This window comes from Crocodylus porosus, unplaced genomic scaffold (genome assembly GCF_001723895.1).
Source record: "Crocodylus porosus isolate Cpor-Errol unplaced genomic scaffold, CroPor_comp1, whole genome shotgun sequence".
Classification (NCBI taxonomy): domain Eukaryota; kingdom Metazoa; phylum Chordata; order Crocodylia; family Crocodylidae; genus Crocodylus; species Crocodylus porosus.
The window spans coordinates 16,792,295-16,812,409 of record NW_017728907.1 but is presented as its reverse complement, the minus strand read 5'-3'; the positions used below and the strand labels follow the sequence as shown (position 1 = coordinate 16,812,409).

General features: G+C 42.9%; 1 protein-coding gene across 4 annotated transcripts in view; it reads right to left on the bottom strand.

Annotated features, from left to right (window-relative positions):
• Nucleotides 1–20,115, bottom strand: part of RABGAP1L (RAB GTPase activating protein 1 like) — a 462,175-nt gene that overhangs the window by 100,191 nt on the left and 341,869 nt on the right. The window contains exon 1 of one of the 4 annotated variants that reach the window (XM_019530873.1): nucleotides 5,227–5,841. The exons of the other annotated variants lie outside the window; for them this stretch is intronic. Coding sequence (XP_019386418.1) covers nucleotides 5,227–5,394 — 168 coding nt within the window. The 5' untranslated portion in view covers nucleotides 5,395–5,841. Of the gene's footprint in view, nucleotides 1–5,226; nucleotides 5,842–20,115 lie in introns of those variants that run through there. 4 annotated transcript variants of the gene reach the window in all.

The following is a 20,115-nucleotide window of genomic DNA, read 5'->3' as shown; positions in this document are numbered from 1 at the left end:
CTGTCCCAGCCCCACTCCCTCCCTCACCTTGCGGGCCTCAATCTGCCCCCCATGCCCCTTCCCCCTAACAGACTTACTGGGCGGATGCTGCTCTCACAGTTGCAGGGCTGCATATTGGCAACTGGATCAGTATCAGCCAATATGGCTGGTTAATAATCGACCATCCGTATCAGCCAAATTATCAGTGCTGGAATCAATTTTTTATTATTCTATTTTTGAGCTGAATATTTTCAGGTCGAATGGTCTTGGTTAATAAGTTAATTATTGTTGTCTGTATTTTGTAGCTTATTTGTATTCTTAACTAATATACTGCACTTTAAACTACTGCTTTATAAATCAGTTAAATCAAATCAAAAAACATATTTAAAACTGCCCTGGAACATCTATGGGACACACTGAAAGATAGTGATTTTTTAATACACAAATATATGAAGACATATTTGAATCAAACTAACAATCTTCAAATATGCCTTTTGACACTTTTGCATTGCCAGCAATAGGAATTTTAAAATTTATTTAATTCTTGAGGCTTATTGAACTGCTGGGACTATTCTGAATAGGTTTTTCACAGGCAGCTATAAACATTGGATGTGCAGGTGCTCCAAGCTTTTACCAACATAGCCCCTTATTAAAAATAAATAAAAAATTGAAGTGATAGAACCAAATTTGGATACCAGAAATATACATGCAAATCATTCAAAACAGAATTTACGACTTCAAAGCTACCGATCAAAACCCTGATCGCAACAAAGCTTTTCTTTTCAAATCAAACTAGACTTTTTAACAGCCTTTGTAAGTCTGCTTTCAGGTTCTCTTGCTATTGTGAAATCGGTGAGAATTTTTAGAAACCACAAGGCCTAATCCTGAAAATGCTTAGTCACTTGAGTAGCCAATCACAATAACAACTACTTGCATGAATAAGAATTATGTGCACCAGACAGAGTTTGCTGAACTGAAACTACAGCTGGTGAAAATGATCAAGTTTTAGAGTAGACATCAAGTGTTTAGCTGAAGCCATAATATTTGGACCTTCCAACCTCACTGTGTGCAGTTAACATGAAGAACCTATTCACTGAAATATTAAAGTTTTACAGTAAAAATGATCAAAAGTCAAGAAATACAAAAGCTATGCCTTCAAAAATAACATTAACTGTACTGCATCTGCAAATGTTTTGTGGCATATATTCTGCAACAGGCGGAAATCTATTCATTGGAAAGAAAAGGAAAGCAACAGAGAGCAATATATGGATACGGCACAAATTAGTTTGGTAGTAGAATCTTAAGTTTTGAATTGCCTGCTTTGTTGTGTTTTTAACCATGCAACCCTCACACTTCAGATTGTAAAGTCTTGTACATTCCTTGGCCTGCAGTCATTCATCTTGTGAAACAGATCTCCATTTCATTTTGTAGGCCTCTCAAAATACCAAGTCCAGTATAACTACTGGAGCCGCTATACTGTGTTGTACACTGGTAGATTTAAGAATATTTTTGAATGCTCAACAAGCAGTTTTCATATAGTCCTCTCTTGGTTAAACCATTTTTTTCCAACCAAAACCAAAGCAGATTTTTAAGATGAATATGGTCATAACTAGGTTCATGTATTCAAATGAATGGCTGTGTTTTAAAAAGGAGTGGATATTATTTCAGGGCGTCTCCCACAAGTTTCTCCCAATGGGTTAAGTATTTTCACAGATGTCCGAAACATTCAAAAGGTATTTTGCTAAAACTCAGAAAAAGCACTTTTTGCTAGGGATAATGGAAACTCAGCTTCAAAGGTACAATTTTGGAAAATCATACGTATTGGAAAACCAAATAAACTATAAAAACCGTTTTGAAACTGTGACCATTATACTGAATGAGCTGTAATTACTTGTTGTTCTGAGTACACACGTTACAATTAAGCTCCCCAAAATAGCTAAGAATGTAAAGAGGTAAAAAATAATCATGATTTGGCTTGTTTCTTTAATTCTTCTATCCTGATGTGCAGAAATCTCCAACCTACTTCATTAAAATTAACATCAACTAAGTCTCTTCTTCTCACCTGGAAACTGATAAACCATGTGAGATTTGAATCAACTATACTGTATCTCTCTGGGTTTGATTCTTCATGGCCTTGCATCTTCTGCAGGCATTTCTATCTACAAAGGCAGAGTCTAAAATGCCACCAAATCAAAGAGGTGGCGTTTAGGACCTTCCTCGAGCAGGTGTCAATAACAGCACAAAGTACAAAAGAAAATTTGCCTGTTCCCTGTAATTCATTACTAAATTCCCTGCTACCAGATCTGTGCTTCCTTTGATGAACAGATCTTACCTTGATCTCTCAAACTACAAAATGTACTCTCTATAGTAAATACATCAGACTGTGTGTCCCTTCTTTTAACCTCTTATTCTGAATCTGGCAATCTAAAAATCAAGGATTATCTGCTAATTCTTAATCTGTTTTCTATTCCTTTTCTACTAGTAGTAGGAAAACTGCAAGGATGTATATTATGTGGTTCCCCAATCTATTACCCTATAAGCCAGCGGTTCCTGAACTGTGGGTCACAACATCAGCAGATGGGGTCATGGTGGTGGGGGGCTGTGGGTTGGAAGTGAGGGGCTATGCTGAGAAAGTGGGATCATGCTGAGGAAATGGGCCCACAAATGGGGTCATGCTGAGGAAACGTTTGGGGAGCACTGCTATTTATGGTGTTGGATACATAGCATTAGCTATGTATCCAACACCATAAATAACCCCAGTAAGATAAACCTGGACTACTGTATTTCCTAGTGGTGTAAGAGGATAAATTGTAAGAACTAAGGCCTAGCTTAGACGGGGAAAGATCTGCTGATGTAGCTCTACAGGTAGAGTGATTTTTGTCAGCATCGCTTATACCACTTGTCCTCAAAAAATAAATTGTACTGGTGAAAGCATTATTTCCAGGTATAATTTTGTCTATGCCAGGGTCTCAGTTGGTATAAAAATCACACCTCTAACCCACATTTCTATACGGGGAAAAGTTTGTACACTCTTGGCTTAAATGTTATGCATGGTAAATTAACAAATATAACTGAACTGCTAATTTGTAATTCTAAACATGTACAGTAGTGTCTCCCTACTCAAATGTCTCTAAGTTGATACATGCTATATGCAGATACTGACTCCCAGAAGGCAATGTTAATTTAGCCTTGTATAATTTTTGTGACAATGCACAAACCCAAACACAAAATCTACTCATTTTTTATGCTGGTAATAAAGGAAAAAACCCACATAAAATAATTCTGTGTCATCTGCCTATCATCAGATGTACTTGATTCAGATGAGTGGAACTGCAGAATTCCACAAGGCTAGTTACAGAATTGTTACAGATTATATTTTTCATGTAACTCCACTATGATAGGTATTCCGTATATTTGGGGTATCTATTTGCAAAATGACTCCAAGGGAACATAGTTCTACATCTACAGAAGAAATCAGGCCTTAATTTTGCAGAAAAGCAAATACAGTTAGGATTATATACCATTTTTAGCTACAACATTGGTTTCTAGAGCCACCACCTTCTTTTTTTTTCAGTCATAAGTTCCATGCCTTTATTTATAAGGGGATGTGTAACACGAGGAATTTATTTCATTAATAAAACCTGGACTGGATGAGTATATATTCTCACTGCAGAAATCAAGACCCTTTACTGGCAAGAGTAATCTTTTTTAATACACACAATAATGTCAAATAGCAAAGCTAAGGTGACTTGGTGATGCACTATTATTTCACTGATCTTTCATATCTAGAAACCTGAGTACAAATCCTGATCAAGTTGCAAGTAAAAAAAAAGGAGCTTGGTGGTTTTGCCTAAGCTTCCTTCAGCCCCATCACAAAATGATTGGGTTTGACTTGGCAGTCCATACTTAAGTGAGGCTTAAGATTGGAAAAGAAGGGGTGACAGATCAGGATTTAGGTGCATTAGTAGTGTTACTGAGGTAAGCTTGGATAATGCTTACAAGTATGACTGATTTAAATCTATATAATTAGCCTCTGATGAGTCCTAAACCCACCCCCACAGCAAGTGATGTTATTTAAAATTGTCCTCTCTCCAAGTAATTGAAAGTAATTGTATTTTGACTTAGTATTTTACAAATGCAGGGAATGTCCTGGTGTAATCGCCACACATCATCTTATCCATTAAGCATCTCACAATGAATAGATTGCATTTCATACTTAGGTATGCTGCAGAAGAGGGCGATAGATTTCTGTAACACAAGATAAAAACAAGCCAGGTCACTCTAGGAAGCTACAGCGCAGGACTAGTTAAGAGTATGGCAATGAAGAAAAAACTCCATGCCAACTCCCTAGTGTAAAACTGTGCAAGTCCAGTTACATAACTGTAGTACACACAAAAAACAGACTAGTCAAAATATGTATGTTCAACTAAGAAATACTGGTATAGAACTACCTGGGACCAATTACAGTACAGCATTGTAGCTAAGTCTAGTTACCATACCACAGAAAATAACTGGACAGGACTGGGTACTGATTTTCAGCATCTTTGATCTTAACTATTTTAGTTGTTCTAGCTTTGTACAGCAGCACAAGTGATAAAGCAGGTCAGACTTGTCTGTATCATAACAAGCCACACCAGCTTCAGGCCATTTCACAGACACACAGTTCAGTCATTCCAATGGATAAGAGTACTGTTAACCATTTTCTTTCTCTGAAACATTTTTAAGGCATGTTCAGATTTCCAACTCTGTTAATCATAGTCAACCAGAGAAACAGTTGAAGGAAGCACATATCCAGCACTACTCCTAAAAATATGGAGGAAATTCTCTGTCTTGTAGAAATGAATATCTGGCATCAGAAATTAAGCATTCCAAACGCTACGTACCAGTGCATCTTACATTTAGGATCTGACAGGGCATACCACTGTACTTGCAATCATCATGGAATTGAGAACACTAGCATTTGTGGCTCTAAGGGGGGGAAAAACCCTTTATAATACAGCCCCAACTGTGACCCTTCAGGCCAGTTAAGGAGTGGCACTAGTGGGCTCAGATGGGAGCATCATCCAGTCATTGCACAGAATGGCAGAAGGCAGGAATCCGTGTTTTGTAGGTGGGCTGTGTAAAGCAAGGGAAAAATGGGGAAATCCTCACGTCTCTAGTAGATGCAGAGGATCCCCAGAGACAGAGGTAGTGGAAAGGAGGGTGGCAGGTTCACTATGTATTAATTTCAAGAAAAAGTGATCTCACCGCAAGTAGCCGAGGCACAAACAGGCGATGCCCCATCCCCAGAAGTTCCAGCACTCGACATGCATACTCATTCACCAGCTTGCTCCTCTCGTCATGCATGTCCTGTGACTTTTTGACAGGTGGTGTGAGCTTGGCAGCTGGGGTTGTGCAAGGTACCCCTTCTTCCATGAGCAGTAAGCAGTAAGTATCCAGAGTGAGAAGCACAGGCTTTTAACCAATTTCAAGAACTGCAATATTATGGGAGCCAGCCTCACTTCTCCCAAATAGGATCGCACTCCTGTCTATAGCAGGGAATCACAGAGAACGTCTCAGACAGAGAAGAGCATCTTTGCTAGGAATCAAGGAAGAGTATGATCCAATGTTCTGACTTAGCCTGAGTCCAAAGTAGATTTAAAAAACAAACCAAAGAAAACGTGGAATAAATATATCTGGAAAGCAGGAAAATGGCAGAGAACGAGTGCAGGAAAGCTCTGATGAGAGAAAAGCAAAGGACAGCTAGCAGGGCCCACAGTATCTGTGGATGCGTGTGTGAGCAGACAGCAGCAGCAATAAGAGCAATAAAGCCAGGGCAGTTACGAAGCTGCAAAGAGAAAAGGATGAGCTCATTGCAATCCCTGATTCGTGACAAGCGTGGCTGCTGCCGCTGCTGCCTCTCGCTGTGAATCAGTAATGAAGGGGTAGGAAAAGAGGGGGAGGGGAGAGAAGGAGGTGGGTGAATGAGCATGCAGAGTGTGTCTCGGGGGAGAATGCTGTAATAAGAAGCCAATAGTGAACTGCTGGACAGATGAGCTCCCCCTCCCATTTTACCTTAAATCAATGCAACTCTGACAGTTTTTGCTGTTGAATCCTGAGCTCACAGATATATGAATTACATCTTCTTAACATTTGATGCTTAGGGGAAATCAGACAGACTGTCAACCAATATATTGAGTTTTATTCATATCTGATTTCAAATAACAGAAACAGATTCAATATTGTCCATATATGAGTGGGTAAGGCAAAACACTCTGGTCCCTCCTGGATTCTTGCATGGAACCAGTAGATTTACAAGGACATAATGAGAGACTAGAGACTAGCACCCAGCTTCTTAGCTACTGAAGTGACATGGCTTGCATGTCTACTGTTTGTGCAGAGCTAATTATAATTTCAAGTGCTGTGTTTGCAGAGGGAGTTTCTGAACATGGGGATGATCTGCAGTGATGGAATGGAATTTCAGCAACGTAAAAAATTATTATGCTAGAAAATAATTTCAATGTGTGCGCGGGGGGAGGAAGGGAGAAGGAGTGTTAAAATGTCAATCCCTTAAATTGTTGCATCTCTCATAAGCATGGAACAGGCCAGGTGCCTCTGCCATCTGGCTGGAGATATTGTACCAGGTTCTGCTTCATTTCATTGGGACTGTGTTTGAGAAAACATGCCTTTTATGATCCTCTGCTTCCAAACTGCTTAATTAGAAAATGGACTGTACACAGAGAAACAATTGGGTGAAAAACTGAAAATGTTTCTGCTTATGCAAACAGACAATGGAATTCCACACATTTGTAATTTATATAAGGGTGGTCTTTTTTTTTTTTTTTTTGTAAGTAGATATGATTCTTGGATACACTAATTATACATTTCCCCAAATACAGATGATCTTAGGAAAAGCATTTGTCCCCAGGCGTATAATATCCATCACATTCAGAGGGGCTAGTACCTAAAATCATATTTGAAAGAAAGTGAAAATCCACAGCACAAATTGAAATAGTAATCAGAACACACCAAGACATGTAATCAAAATAAGAAAATGATTTGACTTAACATGACAGGACAAGGGATGGATGGTGGAAACTGTGAAAAATGCTAAAATGAAGTGAATGCAGTTCAAGATCAAGCATCATCTATACCAGACACTTTTCAACACATTTTTGAGGACTGACAAAGAACTTCAGAGGAAAAGTTTACTGTGGCAGATGAAGTGTGGGAAGATGGCTGGGACACGAGTGGCAGAAATCATGGGCTGATTATGACGACTGATTATGATAAAGAAACCTTGAAAATGTATGCCATGGCTGTGCAATAGGTAAAGTCTGTTCTTCATATCAGTCACTGCAACCACAGATTTGTTTGTGGTAGGAAATAGTAGGGCGATGCAAAGCTTCGGTCTCCAATTCAATTCAGCTGAGATTCAGCCCAATTCAGTGGCCAAATCTCTGACTCTGAATAGAACCAGAGTACCTTTAATCTCTCCAAATCGAATTGGAACCCTCTGAATCGATTCGGAGAGATTCTGAAAGATTCGGACATAGACACAGCTTTAAATATTTTTTCTACGTACCTCTGGGTAGCAGGTGGCTTGTGAATGCTGTGATGCTGGGGTGGATAGAGCATGCCACAGGAGTGCAGGGGACCTCCTAGCGCATTCAGCAGCAGACCCAGAAGTGGACCAGAAGCACTTCCAGTCCAATTCTGGGTCTGCCAGAGAGCACGCCGGGGGGGCCCCCCACATCCCCTGGCTTGGCGACTGGTGCCTCCTGGGGTCCCCCTGCAGCCAATCGCTGAGCCTGGGGGGCATGGGCAGCCCCCCTGCATGCTCCCTGGTAGACCTGGAAGTGGACCAGAAGTACTTCTGGTCCACTTCCGGGTTCACCGCCAAGCACATGGAGGGCCCCCCCACGATCCTGTGGGATGTTCCATCCACCTCAGCATCGCAGTGTTCACAAGCCACACTGATACCATGAGGTATTTAGAAAAAACTTTTAAAACTGTGTCTATGTCTAAATCGCTGATTCTCTGAATCAGAATCAAATCTCAGATTCAGATTCGGCCAAATCGAATCAGGGACAGTGATCCAAATCAACTAATCAAATCACTGTCCCTACTTTGGGCAGAATCCGAAACAAACAGGGCCCGCTGTGCACACTCCTAGCAAATTGTCTGCTTAATCCAAGCAGTCTCCTGGTAGCTGACCTGATTATCTCCTCTTATGAGATACTCCAAGGCCATTCTGCAATTTTGTAGAGAAAAGCATTCATATATAAACTAAACTTTTTACAAAACAAAAATTTTAAAGGAGTGGGGACTAGGTTGTCTCTGAGTTATCTAAAGTTAGGAGTGCTCATTTAAGTCCCAGAGGCATATGGACAAATTCATTCCATAATATGTGCTTGGGTGGTAAAGTCTGGTGGGGAACTAGTAAATCAAGCCTGTAGTTGTTAGAAACTGTCCTAGCTCTCTTAAAATACATTGTTTATAACTTTTGTTCAAGAAACCATCATTCATCTCTACAGGCATGATGATAACCTTCCATTTTGAGTTAGGATTATATAGAAAGTAGTGGTAAGAACTCTGAATAAAACTTCCTAATCTCTTTATTGCTTGTCAATTTGGCCTCAGACCAGTTACAACAATGAAATGGCAAAGAAGTTACTGAGGCAGATCTGCCGATCAGGTGGTCCATATTAGTAGATGTGGTAGCTGACTTCATTACTGCCATCAGGTGGTATCGACTTGCTTGAAGCCTGAGCAGGAATATATGGCTTGCAATAGGATTGCAATTGGAATATAAAGGGCTGGCTTGTGATAGTTCATGGCTTGTGGTTCCACATTAACCCTTCTCTTATACAATGTGTAGATAAGGCCATTGTGGTATTTAGTGAGGAGAGATGGATTATCCAAGACTGTAAAAAATATGTGGAAGGGGTCTACTCAGAAAAACAATCCCATATGGGTTCTTCTGAAATATTTATATTTATTTACCTTATGTTGGAAAGCTTACACATATTGTTAATATAAAGCTCCAGTTCCAGTCTAAGAATTAAAACTTTTATTCTAAGAAGAACATCAAAAAAGAAATGATGCGACTGTTAAGGTTCCTATTGTGCCTATTAAGAAAAAAACCCAGGAAGTTTATTAAACTATCTAGAAACCAGAAGAGGATGGAGTCACTGGCAAGGGAGTCAAGGCAAGGGGGGACTCAGATAGGGAACCTGGTTATTGGAGCTTTGTTTATTTTGGAAAAGGTTTGTAGTTATTATGTATAAAGAACGGATATATTTCCAAAGTGAACATGCACTCTGCTCTTTAATCTGGGAGGCAAAGACATAATGAGATCCAATGGCTGGAAACTGAGGCTAGACAAATTCAGTCTAGAAGGGGTAAATAAAGAGTGGAACAGTTTCACAACAGATGTGGTGTATTCTCATCCTTTAAAATCTTTTGTTCAAAAATGGATGTCTTCCTAAAACAAGGTGTTGTACCTCAAGCATTAAGTTATAGGCTCCATGCACGAATCACTGACTGAAATCTATGGGTGGTTTTACTCGGAAACTTGAACCAGAGGGTCATAATGATGATACCTTTGGGCCTAATGACATATGAGTCAAACAGTACATTGTCTGATTTTCATTTTACAAAACCTTTTAGGGACTTTTTTTTTTAAATTCATTTCACTCAGGCTAGGGACAGACACTCAAAAAACCTAAGCCTGGATTAGGTTAGGTTAGTCTAATCTAGGGGTGGGTGAAATATGGCCTGTCAGGCCATCCTATCCGGCTCACAGGGACCCCAAAAATTTAGAAAATTAATATTTATCTGTCCTTGGTTCCAGTCAAAGATGACAGGAGCCAGGGGCAGCAGTACCCAGGGGAAGACCCAGCAGGCTCCTACAACAGCAGGGCCCAACCCCCAGTCTGGGACCATGGGGTTGTTCATGGCTGTGCCAGCGCAGAAAATTCAGGGAAGAAGGGGGGCAGGGGGAGGCAGGGGAGGACCATGAGGATTGCCCCAGTCCTTGGGGTTGGGCCAGCTCCTGCTGAGCTCCACAGTCCAGCCATGCAGCGGGGAGCTGGCAGGTGGGAAAGCCATCCTGCCTCTGGTCTAATATGCCTAGGCTGACCTGGTTTGCAACTGAACAGACATTCCCTCTGGACTGAAGAAATTCAGGCACATGTTTGCAGTGACTCAGGCTAGCTAGAAGCTGGGGGGGAGATGGAGGGGGAGGGGGGAGTACTAGAGCAGCCCTCCCTTCCCTCTCACAGGACTGAGCTGGGGGGGGGGTCATGGCCAGGCCCAGCAGGAGCTCTGATTAGGGAGGGGTTTAAACCCGCACCCTGGCCTGCACAGTCCCAGGCTTTTCCCCACTTGCTGCTCAAGGAGTATGTTGCCAGGCCCCAGCACCCTGGCTAGCACTCTGAGGCATCTTACAAGCTGGCATGCTCAATTAACCGGCATGCCGGCTTGTAAGATAAACTGAAACTGGAAGTGGTCACCATGGCATTTCTGGTCTCTCTGAGCCCCCATCCCCAGGGGCAAAGCAACCTGAGCTGCTGAGCCCCCACAGCCCGGGAGCATAACAGGCTGTGCGGGGCCCGTCTCCCTGTCCCACGATGCCATGGGAGGGGCACAGGGATGCCCCGGACACAGCGGGAGAAGCATCAGCCTGCACCACTCAATTAACCAGCATATTTTGTTAGCCTGGGGGATGCCAGATAACTGAGCTTTTACTGTACATTCAACCAGGTTTATCTTAAACCAGTTTCAGCTATTTTAAAACTGGTTTATGTACAGTGAACCTATGTTCTGTTACAAGTTTAAACCAGTTTCTGATCACTTAAACCAGTTTGTGGGTTTACATTTTTTCAATAAGTCAGTGATGACCCAGTCCTCCTTTCCACTTTGTTCAAACCATACAGTGCAATCAAATGTTACTGTGTATGGCAGTAATCGGGGCTTGAATAAGAGTGAGCTGGTTGAGGCTTAATCTGGACTGAGAAATCATTGGTAGAGAGAAACAGTGGGAGGACACAGTAAAGATTGTATCAACTCTTCACACAGAGAGTGTCTGCTGTTTTTCATTCAGATTTGTAATCTGAGGTTTCTGTTATGCTCTGGGTCGCTGCTAGGTAATTGTACACCTATTTCCATTTGTGTCTGGTCAGTAAATTGCAATCCTCTCTTTCTCTCTCTCTCTCCTTCTCTGATGCAGACTTCACTACTGCCATCCTTGCCTTTGTCACAACTAGAATATTACAATGCACTTTTCAAAGGACCTCACCTTAAATCTACTTAGATTTAAACTGGTGCCATATGCAAGAACGCAAGTTAAGCAGTCTTCGAGTAAGCACACAGCATTAGTGTTTCAAAATCTGTGTTGACTGCCTATTAGTTTTTGAGTGGAGTTTAATGTATTGGTTCTGACCTAGAAACACTAAATGGCCTACGGCTATCTTATCCAAACAACTGCTTCTCTGCCCATGTGACACTGCCACAGTTGAGATGAGCAGAGAGAGAGGAGGCAGAGGTCCCTGGGTCTTTAAAAGAATAGCTGCTAGCAAGATAGACTTTGTGAGGACTCCTCAACTTCAGAGTTCACTCCCCAGCTTGGTTCAAAATAGCCCGTAATTATTTGACCTTTGGGGTATGATACAAAACCTTCTTTTTGATGCACTTTGATAAACAACAAATAAAGACAAAGAATAGGTAGCTCCATTCTGGGAAGCAAATGTATAAATCAGTGTTTCCTAAACTTTTGATACCCGAGGCACAATTTTTTTCTGGCCACACATTCCACTAACCAGTTCATAGGCCAGATCTGGTCTGTGGGCCTGACCCCACAACATACAGCTGGCATGGCCAGAGCCCAATTCTGCCATGTAAGGCCAGGGCTGCCAGAGCCTCATCCAGCCCATTTTTCACAGCACACTTCCACTGCTCTTGTGGGACACTCTTTGGGAATCACTGGTATAAACCAACATACATATAGAGGGGGAAAGTGTTTATGGGAAGTGGTGGTGGGTTCAGGGGATTTCAAACAAGCTGGTGGATATTTAGCAGGGAGGTAAGTGTTGTGTGATAGCTGAAATAGAAAATTTTAGTTCTCTGGAAAAAAGGTTGCTGGCTTCTACTGCTGTTTGTCTCTTTCTGTCAAGAGTGCTCAGAGCCTGGTGATACATATCTTATGCTTTTTCAGATTGGACTTACATTCAAACTCTGGTAAAAGGGCTGAATACAATATGGGCATGGAACTCAACTAAACAAAATATTGCCATTATAGTTGACACTTCATAATTGTTTTTACGTGATGGTTTCCCTACTACAGGAGCTATCCAAAGAAAGGGGTGGTGGTGGGCAAGGCCCCTGGAGCCCCACTCAGCTTTTGTCACTTTTACTTTCTTTAGGCAATCTCCCCTTCTACTCTCCTGCCAACCTTAGTGTAATTCTGCTTTTAAAAAGAGGGAGGATACCCCAGGGCTTCCCCCCAAGTGAGATCTCATACTCATGAACCCAGGTGTCACTGCTCATTGCTAATTATGTGGCTTCATTTCCCCTTTTAGCTATGCCCAAGCCTCCCAGATGCCACCAATCATTATCAAGCATTAAGCCCCATCGTCCAACCCAGTCCATCTCTCATCCATGGGCCTTCAACCCCAGTGTCAACCCCAGTTAATGTAGGCCTCTAAACCCAGAACAGTCTCCGATACTGTTGGGGCCTCTGGTCCCTATGATTTAACCGTCCCAGCCCCTGCTGGGCTCAGGCCTCTGTACCTCAAATGATCTCAAGCTCTCTTGGGCTCAGGCCTGCATTCTCTCCCCACCTGGGCTCAGGTCTCATCATTTCCAACAGATTCTGCCCCTCCCAGGCTATGGTTCCCCTAGCCCTGCTTGTTTTCGCCCCTCTTGGGCTATGGGTCCCTGGCCATGGCTCTTGCCCCTCACTGACCCTGGCTGCCCATCACTGACCCTCTTACCTCCCTGACAATGGTTCTCACCCCTCCTAGGCTACAGGCCCATTGGCCTTGCTTGTTCTTGTTCCTCCTGGGCTATGGGTTCCTGACCCTGCCTGCTCTCATCACTCTGTGGCTGTGCTCCTCATTTTTGGTCTCTATCCCGTGGGCCTCAGCCCTACTCCTGGACTAGTTGAGATCTCCATCCCTCCATGGCTCCTTGACCCTGCCTGCTCTCACCCCTTCAGCTCTGGCTCTGCTTCTTGGCCTTGGCCCCTATCCCATAGGCCCTGGCCCTACTCCCAAGTAAACTGAGATCTCCACCTCCCCTACAGTCTCCATCCCTAAGCCACCAGTATCATGTAGCCCAGCTCAGGTGTTAGTCCGGAGCCTTCCTGCTGCCCTTCTGCTCAGCAGCTCTTCTCTCCATGGCTCCCAGGTCAGACTGCCAGCCCAGCTCAGGCCTTGAGCTTATAGCCTGCAAACCTAGCCCCTTTTGGGTCATGTGGTTTCCTTGCTTGCTCTTCTGCCTCATGTGCAGCCTGTTTCTCCTGCAGCCTGCCTTCCCTTGAAGTAGCAGGAGCACCAAGCTCCCTGCTACAGCTTATCATTAGCATTTCAAATGGCAAAAGTACACTAAAAGGCTAATGAGAAACCAATATTGAAAAACTGAATGCTCTCCAACATGAAAATTCTTTCCTCTGAAAAGATAACATGCAGGCTGCAACCCAGAATAAATCTGAGAGTGCCTAAGAACTATATCATTCGCACACTGGGAGACAGAAGGAAGAATAAGCCAGCCTTCTCTTTCTCATCCTCCTAGTCCCTTTATACACTTTACTGTACAGTTCTGATGATAGTTGAATGTTACAGTATTTGAAATTAGTGAGGTCTGAATCATTTTATAATTCAATGAGGCATGAATCAGTAGGACTTTTACATTTACTTTACCACCACTTATATTTCCCCACAAATAATTTCCACCATTCCACCATTTTACTAGAACATCTAGATCTGAAAATCCAGGACACTGAAATCAAATGCTTTGGGGCTAGGCAATCTCCAATATGTACAAGCTGTGAACAAATAACAGAATGAGAGAGAGGGAGAGTAGAAGGACAGGTGATATTTTTTACTCTTATGCAAGATACTCTCATGCAAAAGCCAGGGATCTGGGCTACTGGAAGACTGCATTCTGATGAGTTTTGAGTTACTTTTTTTGCTTTTCTCCCATCATTTTACAGAAAAAAACCTATTTGAATGTCTGCACAAGACACAAGCACACTGTCCTTATATCCCTAGCTCATTAGACAAACTGTCCAAGGCAAATATTTTTTAATTTATAAAAAAACCAGCACTGTTACTAGGCATTGAACTAGGAATCAAATAAACTAATGAAGAAGTCAGCGCGAGACAGATTTAAGCATGCATATAAAATTGGATGTATAAAAATAGAAAACCTGCTCGAATTAGAAAAATGGCAGGTTCAGGACACATTGGGCGCCGATACACATGCAGTGAGGCTGCTCCAATGCACTGTAATTATAGTGCGTCAAAGCAGACTTGATTAATCTGCTCAGCAGGTAATTACCGCACTCCAGTAAACTCAAGAGTCATGTGTATCAGCATCCCCATACTGAAAAATGGCAGTGGGGAGCTTTAACTAAAGCTTGTTTGATGAGCTTTAGTTAAAGTGCCCGCACCACCATTTTTCAGCGCAGGGACACTGATACACATGACGCTCCAGGCACTTTAATAAGAGCGGCTCACAGAGCTGCTCTAATTAAAGTGCTCCTCACCCCCAAGCACATGTATAAATGCCTACTGATCTTCAGATTTCTGCACCTAGCAATGCAATTTGTAATAAACACATTGAGAAGAGCTGAACTATGAGTCAAGCAAGCCCAGTAATGTGGAACTCCTTGATTTGACAGAATTTGGAATTGGAAAAGAGAATCCCAGCCTTTTTGTTTTTTGAAACTAAATGTTAAGCCCTTCCCTTGAGAAGGCAACCTGGAAAACACAGAGCGCTGATCAAATAGCTAGCTGGGATCCACTTCTGCAGCAGAAGCTTTGAGAATGAACCCGTCTTTTCTAAATGGGGAAACTGTTGCAAAAGAAGCTAAGTATGAGCACAACAGCTACTTCACACTAGCTTTCTATGTAAGCACATTCATTTTGCACTAAAGAGTATCTTTGTGGTTCAGCTTAACCACTTCCAATGTGAACAAAAAAGACCTATTCTGGGTCATTCATAATGTACACAAGCCCTAACACACCTCGCTACCTGGACACCTTACACACAGATGATGTATAAATCAATCACTTCATGATACGTGTAGGACCATGGTATTAGTCAGGGGCAGGTCCAGGATTTGGCTAAGGGGGTATAGGAGCAGCCACCTGTGCTGCAGGGGTGGCTACACCCTCAACTCCCAGTCTCCTCCTTTGTAACCCACAAATGTGGACAGACCTCACCACAGAAGCCTTTGGGGAATTTTTGAAGTCTCCAAAGCAGGTAAGAATCCCACTTCACTTCCATTCTCAAAGGCATGTCCTCTCTCCTCTCTTTCCTCTATCCCCCTGCCTTCCCCTGCTGTTCTAGGGATGGGGCAAGTTTCAACACCTCTCCTGACCACTCTATCCAGGCTGCTTGGGGGCTGGGCTCAGCAAGAGGCAGCATTGGTGATGAGCTAAGGGATGGGCTCCCCACCCTGTCCAGTCCCCCAGGAACAGGGATGAGAAGTGGGAGCTCACCCCCTTTCCCCACTGCTGCTGCTGTTGTCACTGTTCCCAGCTGAGACAAGCCCCTGCACAGCCCCGCTGGAGCACGTGAGCAGCTTTGAAGCTTCCCCTGCCCTGGGATACTAGGGAAAAGAGTAGCCAAAAAGCAGGAGCAGGGGGAGGCGAAGGGACTCCCCTTAAAGCATAGAGGGGAAGGGGGGGATTCTTCCCAGATTGGGGAATTTAAAAAGTCCAATCCAAAAGGGGGGCATGCAGTCACAACAATGCACACCCCCTGGATTCACCCCTGGTAATAAACAGTGGGAATCAATTATGTTTTTCATATTTGTGGGGAATAACCAACTTCTTATTGTTTTACAGGGTACCCAAATAGTATACCTGGCTCTATCCTTCAGCAGTTACTATAATTTGCTGAGAATTAAGCTGTGTCTCTTGGATGCATCCAGAGATGCAACCAGCAACCTAAAAATGATGGCAGCTCTGAAAAATAATCAGATTCCTCGTGTGCATGTTTTTCCTCAGGAAACTGTAGTGGCTTACAGTTCCTGTCAAGCAAGTTTCTGAGCGTCTGTAGCTCATCAGGAAGAATATCCAACATGGCACCAATGCTGCCAAAAAACAATCAAGGGAAATGACTGTCAAATCCCACCAGCAGTGCTCAGAAAGTGCCTCATGTAAAATAAAGGTCAGGCAAGAAAAAGTGATCCCAGTCTCCCAGAGCAGCCTGACTTACAGAGGAAGTGGTCTTTGCCAGCCTAAAACCCCGGCATGAGAAAATACCTTGGCCAGTCACAAAGGACAAAACTGCCCCTATTATCCATACTCAATCCTAACGGTTGGTAAGAAGTCTATATAAAGAACTACAGCAAGACTTTTGTAAAGGCCTATAACCCTGGCACCTATGGGCAAGTTCAGTGCTGGCAGTTCATATACGTTTTTTGGGAGTCTCATCATATTTTCTCCTTAAATCTTCAGTACAAGAGTTATGTTTTATATGAGAATATCAGCTTTCATTATAAATATATTTTAGCCCTTGTACTTGTGAAAAAAATTGAAAACGTGGGCTAAGTCTACTCTAAAGGCTCAAAAAAACCCGGAAGTCAAATAAAAAGAACACAATATCTGTATACAGATATGTGATCTCATAATTGTTTGAGGCCTGACTCATGATTTTTGAATACTGGGCATTGGCAACACAGCAAATTCTCCACATAAATGTACAAACATCCAACTGTCTTTAAATAAATCATAGGAGAAATTCAGCTAGAAAATTCATCTGTCCTCTCCTAACTCTTTTTTCCATATTACTAAAGCAGCTTAGCTGGTTACTCTTTGTCGACCCCTGTCCTTTTTGTAGTCTCCTTTGACAAACATATTCAAAACAGGGATAGTGCAGCCCTCTGAATATGACAGAGATAGACTTTGTTGCATAGTAAGTATCTCTAACCACTAATGCTCCTAACCCAGACAAATCAACTGAGAAACCCCTGCATGGGAAATGTGGCAAGGGAAGGTAAGAGTCAAGATCTTAGCAGATGCCACTAAAGTGATTCTGGCTTATGCTAAGCCACAGGGTAAACTGAGGAAACTGTTATAAATTAGATGATTAATTAGGTTACATCAAGGGCTGCCTCATCATAGTAGTGATCCAGAAGCTTAGAAGTACAAAAATAATGGAATGGCACATCCACCTTTGGGCTTGTCCACGTTCCATTAAGCCTGATGTTTTGTGCTATGCTCTCAGTCACAGAACAAAATTTTACCTTGGGGTTTTAAACTGCTGAGCTGAGAAAGAAGGTAGGTCAACTGACAGGAGACACACAAGATATAGAACAGAGTGGTGGAAATGTCCTCCCAAAAAACTGACATGCCAACAAAATAAAATGAAACCTATCTCAATACCAATAGCAAGATTCCCAATAGGAGTGAAATTTACCCCCATGCAGAAGACAGGCCTCACACTGATGCAGCACTTGCAGTCCACCTTAATGACCATTAAGTTGAGCATTTATCTTGTGCTGACCCTTGGTAGAGGTACATAGTTCATTCTACAAGAACACATTGCCACAAAAGATTGGTCTGATCATGCAGGAGCAGAGGGAGAAGGGAAAAAGTGACAAAAATACAATCCTTGGATGTAAGTTGCAAGGTATATCCATTAGCAATAAAACAGTATTTAATCACAGCGTAATGAGACCTCATCTAGGATACTGTGTACAGTTATGGTCACTCACATTCAAGGAAGAACTGAAATTCAGTTGGAGCAGATGCAGAAAGCTCTTAAGATGATCAGGAGACTGGAGCACCTACTCTACAATACAGGACCTAAAAACAGCTGACTTGTTTACTCTAGCAAAACAAAGGCTAAGAGAAGCTGTGACTGCTATATATAAATATATAAAAGGAGTACATACCAAGAAGATAAAAGAACGGTTTAAGCTGAAGAATAATACCAGTACAAAAACAGATGAGTATAAACTGACCATGAGTAAATTTAGACTGGAAATTAGAAGACATTTGCTAGAACATCCTCCTAACTGAAGTAGCGTAGACAAATAACCAACAAGCTAGTTGTAAGATGGAGCTTGATCAGTTTATGGAAGGGATATTTCTTTAGGTGGCTGCCTGCAGTAGTAGGATACTGGACTTAATGGCTGGAAACAGACGTCCTCTTTACAGCAGGATCAGCTGTGCTGCAGTATGTCAGGTCACAGCTCACCTGCCTCAAGGATGTCTAACAGATGTCAAGGCTGTTGTTCCCCAGAGTTGGTCCCCTGCCCTTCCCAGAGCTTCAAGGGCCTGATCCTGGGTGGCCCTGGATGCCCCACCCCGACTTGGGGGGGTGCACCTGCAAGCAGGGAAACACCCACCTGCAGATGTGCCCCCATGCTGGGCTGTGGGGGTTCCCCCAACATGGGATTCAAGAGCTCTCCCAGGAGTTTCCCCCTCTGCTTGCAGGTGGTGCCCTCACCCTGGTGCAGCAAGAAGAAAAGGGAGCTGGTCACCAGCACATCTACCATGCTTCTGCCCCATGGTCAGGGCCCATGTGTAAGCAGAGAGGGAAACACCTAGGGGAGCTCCCCCTTCTGCACATGCAGACCTGTGCCTGAGGAATCATTTTCCTAGTGTGTGTCTGCATGTGCAGAGGGCTTCTCCCCTCCAGTTGCAAACCACAGTGGGGGAATCGTTCCCCCAGTGTGGCTCTGTAAGCACAGAGGGCAAAGCTCCCCTAGGGAGTGGGGGTTTCCCCACTTGTAGGCACATGCCTCAAAGCAGAACAGGGCACCCAGAGTCCTTGCCTCCCCAGGATTGGGCCCCTGAGGCCAGGGGAGTTTCTGGCAGCCCACAGTCTCCCACCACAAGCAAACAGGCATCAGTGGCAAAAAGGTGGCACAAATTATTACTACCTTTGTTGGCGCCACAAAATTTACTATGACATCATTTCATTTAGTTTTTGTGTCATCATAAAAATTTTTATGGTGGCACAAAGTTGACCCCTGTTGCAGTCAGTGACTCAGAAGGCCCCTTCCAGTCCTATGTTCCTAAGCAGAGGGAAGTATAAAGATATTAAACGATCTACCCATTCTATCCTAGTTTTTATTTATTTTCTGAAAATGGGGAGCCTCTGTATCCAGTCTTTTTCACCAATTTACTACGGTTCTCACTAACTTTCTGCTTGTTCCAGACTACTAACCTCTGTTAAGATTCCTTACCCGCATATGGAATTTGAACTTACTGGTAATATCTTTTGCAGACCAAAGCAAAAGTCCTGATTTCATATCAGCCAACATTTTCCTAGCACTCGCCTAGATAAATGTTTTGTTCAAGACTACAATGAACTTTGGAAAAGGCACCTGATTTGTCAACAGCTTAACAGTAACTTATCCCTATAAAGAAATCAAGTATGCTATTTGAACAACATTAAATAATTTTTCCCTAGAGTTTGAGTTATACCTATTTCCCTTGCCTTCCAATTTTTTAAATTTCAATTTTTTTTTTTTACATCCGTACTTTATTACGTGCTTCATTTTGCTATCCTTATAGTTTCATAGTTTCTAGGGTCGGAAGGGACCTGAGTAGATCATCTAGTACGACCCCCTGCCATGGCAGGAAAGAATACTAGGGTCAAACGACCCCAGCAAGATGTTCATCTAACCTCCTCTTAAAAACCCCCAGGGTAGGAGCCTGCACCACCTGTCTTGAAAGTTGGTTCCAGACCCTAGCCACCCTGACCGTAAAGCAGCGCCTCCTGATATCTAGCCTAAACCTACCCTCTGCCAGCTTGTGACCGTTATTCCTGATCACTCCTGGTGGTGCTTGAGGGAACAGTGACTCCCCCAATGCCTGCTGATCCCCCCTGACTAGTTTATAACAGGCCACAAGATCCCCCCTCAGCCTTCTCTTGTGAAGTGTGGCGCCCAGAACTGGATGCAGTACTCCA